Source organism: Nerophis ophidion, linkage group LG18 (assembly GCF_033978795.1).
Source record: "Nerophis ophidion isolate RoL-2023_Sa linkage group LG18, RoL_Noph_v1.0, whole genome shotgun sequence".
In the NCBI taxonomy this organism is placed as follows: domain Eukaryota; kingdom Metazoa; phylum Chordata; class Actinopteri; order Syngnathiformes; family Syngnathidae; genus Nerophis; species Nerophis ophidion.
Genome location: NC_084628.1, coordinates 19,307,914 through 19,312,913, shown reverse-complemented (window position 1 = coordinate 19,312,913; position 5,000 = coordinate 19,307,914). Strand labels below are relative to the sequence as shown.

General features: G+C 41.1%; 1 protein-coding gene across 1 annotated transcript in view; it reads right to left on the bottom strand.

Moving 5' to 3' along the window:
* The window catches only part of LOC133536842 (neurobeachin-like), a 652,776-nt gene that overhangs the window by 4,323 nt on the left and 643,453 nt on the right, over positions 1-5,000 (bottom strand). The window contains exon 56 of the mRNA XM_061877477.1: positions 2,661-2,812. Coding sequence (XP_061733461.1) covers positions 2,661-2,812 — 152 coding nt within the window. The remainder of the gene's footprint in view (positions 1-2,660; positions 2,813-5,000) is intronic.

Genomic DNA, 5,000 nt, shown 5'->3' with positions numbered 1-5,000 from the left:
CTGCAGAGTGACAGTTGCAGACTTGCCTGCAACTTTATGATACCCTTGACTAAAGCAGCTGATTGCAGCCTGAAGGCTTTTTAAGGCTGCAACACAAAGAACACAGAGCAGAAATCCCCCTACTGTCTGCTGAGTGAGCAGCCACCTCTCCCCAGTTGAAAGTGCTGGACTATGGAGCTCAAACCCTCATCAACAGGGTGAGTTAATTGGGATTTTTTTTGGTGGAGGGGAGGAGGTGATGGTAACCACAGAACCACACATTAAACTTACTGCGATGTTGTTGAATTCCAGCAGCATCTCTAAAAAACCACTAGGTGACAGTAGAGCTCTGCAAACAGCTTCCTGCTTAGTTCTCATTACTGCCTTCAAAGGCTGCATATTTACAACAGTGAGCTTATTTTTACACCTGTCACATCACTCTTCATACATTGCAATTAAGTATCTCCATTATTATTCATCCTGGATCCAACTCTATTCATAATTAAGAAAAAATGTTTCGGAATTGTAAAGACCTTTTTTTTCAGAAGAATCCCTTTTTAAAAAAAATATAAAATAGCTTCGGCCATCCCCATTAGACATGCGCGGTTTGCGGTCTCATCCGCGTAGGTGGCGGTTGAATCATCCGGAAATATTTGATATACATGGTTCTGGGATCGGTATCCTTTGCCATTCAAAGAGCCATTTAAGACCCGTGTCACAAAGCGAAGAAGACAATAGGAGACGCTAATATTCTCTAGAATGACTACCGGCAGCCACCCAGATAATAAGTATTAGGGCATACTGTGAAGTCATTGACTTTGTCGCCCTCTACAGCATGTACGATCTGCTTGAAAGTCCAGCAACTTGTGTGCGGCTTCCGCAGCAACACGCACACGACTGCAAGGCATACTGGGTGACACAGAGTACACTAATGGTTGTGATATAAACAATTTTAACACTCTTAGTAATATGTGCCATGCTGTGAAGCCACACCAAACAAGACTGACAAACACATTTCGGGAGGACATCCTCCCAGTAACACAACAAACGCAACACAACAAATACCCAGAATCCTTTGTATCCATGACAATTCCTGACTATTTTATACACCCCGCTAGCAGCAAACCCCTTGTCATCAGGATGAACACCAATTGGATTATCGCAAGAACGTTAGCAGCTCCAATTGTCTTCGTTACTCTGTGAAACGGATTTAGACAGCTCTGTGAGTGGTAAAGGTGGCCGACCTCTGATGTATTTCAGCAGGCGGGTGGCGGGCAAATGCGTTTCTGATAAAATGTTGGTTCGGGTGGACGGCAGGTGGATGACGACTTTGGTGACGCGGTTGCGGATGATATAATTGTCTATCCGCGCATCTCTAATCCCTATGCTATCATGTTTTGAATAATTATTTTTATACCAAATATTACATTGCGAGAATAGATTCAGAATCGAAAAGTCACCCATGGAATCAGAATACAATAGTTAGGTGCCGAAAGTTTCACACTCTTAATATTTTACACTTTTTTTATGGTCTTAAATGAAGCATTTTCAAGCATAAAAGTGACAAAATAAACTAAAAAATATATCAATACTACAGGAGTATTGGTCACTAGAGGAGACCAAACTAATCACAGAGCGCTGTTCAGTATTCTGTCCTCTGATTGGTTCAGGCTATATTGCATAGAAATAGTGTAAAGTTGACTATGTGGGTGGTATTTCATGTCTAAAAAGCTGTCATAATGGTAATAAAATGTTTTTTTGGGGCACACAAACAGTTTTTTTACACTTCAGCTATAAAAATATTTGATTTTCATCCATCCATCTATTTTCTACCGCTTACTGCCTTCGGGGTCACGGGGGGCGCTGGAGTGTATCTCAGTTACAATCAGGCGGAAGGCGGTGTACACCCTGGACAAGTCGCCACCTCATCGCAGGACCTATATTTATTAATTCCTACTTTGCAGAAATGTATTTATCACGGTCCCGCCCGGAACCAATTGACAGCGATAAAAGAGGGAAGACTAACGCGATACATTGCCTGGAAATGTGTTTCTTTATGCTGACAATTTGACCAAGGAACAAACTTTCCTATGGAAAAGTGTCGGACTTTAAAAACAGACTAAATGCTAAGATGATATTTCCAATTTTTTTTGAAGATCAAACTGTTTTTCGTATTCAAACCTTCGCCTCCTTCGGGTCCCTAAACCCTTGCCGCTTTCTCAGTGTTTGAAATGTCGTTTGGTCATCACAATGATTATTCATTCTATCTGCTAAAGAAGATCAACGGCGTTCAAAACTCTGCTGACTGTCCAGGCCCTCAAGTCCCCCCAAGCGGGCGACATGGCGGCACCGTTTGTACGCCCGAGACACGGCATGCGTGTGTGTGTGTGTGTGTGTACTGCGGTCATTGCAAGAGAAAAATATAAGAATTGTTTTCCCAGAAGATGACTTGCTTGAGGCTGCGTTTGAAAAAAGATGATCCGCTAATCAAAAGTCTCAGTGACAACCATGACGTAGTCACACAGGCACCATGAATTTGTTTCCCCCCTCCCGGCAGCGTTATTTTGGTTATCATACATTATCATGAGCGTCATCGACACGTCTTTCACTTGGCGGTTGCCGCAGCTTAAATAATCATCCTGATCACACCGCTGGCAAAAACAACAACGTCCTGTTCTGACCTTTGGTCATGTGACAGGTCCATGGCCCTGATGCCGGCGTCGCAGCCCGGGTACACATAAAGCCGCTTGAAGTTCCACGCCTGCCACACTTGCACCACGCCGTCGTCGCCGCCCGTCACCAGATTGTGACCGTCGCTGCTCAGAAGGACAGACTGCAGGAACAGAACACATTGTTTAGAGTGCAGTACAACACACAATAACTACACCATCAAAAACTTACAATAGGTACACATGCACAAAATGCCTTCATCAAGAGTAATAATAATACATGGAATTATTATACCCATTAGTGCAGTGATTGTCAAACTGTGGTACGCCAAAGAATCACTTATAGTGCAGTGTTTTATTTTCATATATTCAAACACAGTGTTACTGTTTAAACTGTGTGTAATGTTACATATTTACTTGTTAAAAAAAACAAACTGTCTTGTTTTTATTGAATGCCCAGGCCTACTATGCTACTGTGTTTTAATGTTGGTCACTATGGTGGCATTTGGTAAACACAGTTTGAGAACCACTGCATTAGTGTATTTATTAAGGTAAAAAAATACATTTCGAAGATTTACTAGAAACATTTAAAGAATATGGAAAAAGTCAAAGTAAAAATGTGGAAAAATAAAATAAAAATAAACATATACAAATAAATAAATTATATATAAGATACACATTGTAATATATATATGTATATATATACAGTGGGGCAAAAAAGTATTTAGTCAACCACCGATTGTGCAAGTTCTCCCACTTAAAATGATGACAGAGGTCTGTAATTTTCATCATAGGTACACTTCAACTGTGAGAGACAGAATGTGAAAAAAAAAATCCAGGAATTCACATCGTAGAAATGTTAAAAAATGTATTTGTAAATTATGGAGGAAAATAAGTATTTGGTCAACCATTCAAAGCTCTCACTGATGGAATGAGGTTTTGGCTCAAAATCTCAAGATACATGGCCCCATTCATTATTTCCTTAAAGGGGAACATTATCACCAGACCTATGTAAGCGTCAATATATACCTTGATGTTACAGAAAAAAGACCATGTATTTTTTTAACCGATTTCCGAACTCTAAATGGGTGAATTTTGGCGAATCAAACGCCTTTCTGTTTATCGGTCTTGTAGCGATGACGTCAGAACGTGACGTCACCAAGGTAATACAGCCGTCATTTTCATTTTCACATTACAAACACCGGGTCTCAGCTCTGTTATTTTCCGTTTTTTCGACTATTTTTTGGAACCTTGGAGACATCATGCCTTGTTGGTGTGTTGTCGAAGGGCGTAACAACACTAACAGGGAGGGATTCAAGTTGCACCACTGGCCCAAAGATGCGAAAGTGTCTGCCGCCAGACCCTCATTGAATGTGCTGGAGTGTCTGCACATTTTGCCGGCGATGATAAGAGACATGGCACAGAGATGTATGGATAACCTGCAGATGCATTTGCAACAATAAAGTCAACTAAATCACAAAGGTGGGTTTTGTTGATGTTGTTGACTTATGTGCCAGTCAGACATATTTGGTCGCGGCTTGACTGCCTGCTAATCGATGCTAACATGCTACACTAATAGATGCCAACATGCTATTTACGCTAGATGTATGTACATTTGAAACTAAATACCCACATTTAATGCGAAACAAACACTTACCGATCGACGGATTTAAGTTGCTCCAGTGTCACAAGATGCGAAAGTCCTCATCGTTTGGTCCGCACATTTTACCGGCGATGCTAATAAGGCAGCCATGCTATGGGCCACTTCATTAGGTACACCCCCGCTATGGCCGAATAGCGTCAATAGCTATTCGCTCAATAGCTTCAGTTTCTTCTTCAATTTTGTTTTCGCTATCTACCTCCATACTCCAACAATCTGTTTCAATACATGTGTAATCTGTTGAATCGCTTAAGCCGCTGAAATCAGAGTCTGAGTCCGAGCTAATGTCGCTATATCTTGCTGTGGTATCCGCCATTGTTTGTTTGTATTGGCAGCACTGTATGACGTCACAGGAAAATGGACAGTCGCATCGCAGATAGCGAAAATCAAGCACTTTAAAGCATTTTTTAGGGATATTCCGGGAGATGTAAAATTTTGAAAAAAACGTTGAAAACTGATTTTTCCACGTGGGACTGGGAACTGATTTTTTATTGTTTTAACCCTTTTGAAATTGTGATAATGTTCCCCTTTAAAACGGATCAATTGTCCCGTCCCCTTAGCAGAAAAACAGCCCCAAAGCATGATGTTTCCACCCCCATGCTTCACAGTAGGTATGGTGTTCTTGGGATACAACTCCATATTATTCTTCCTCCAAACACGACGAGTTGAGTTTATACCAAAAAGTTCTATTT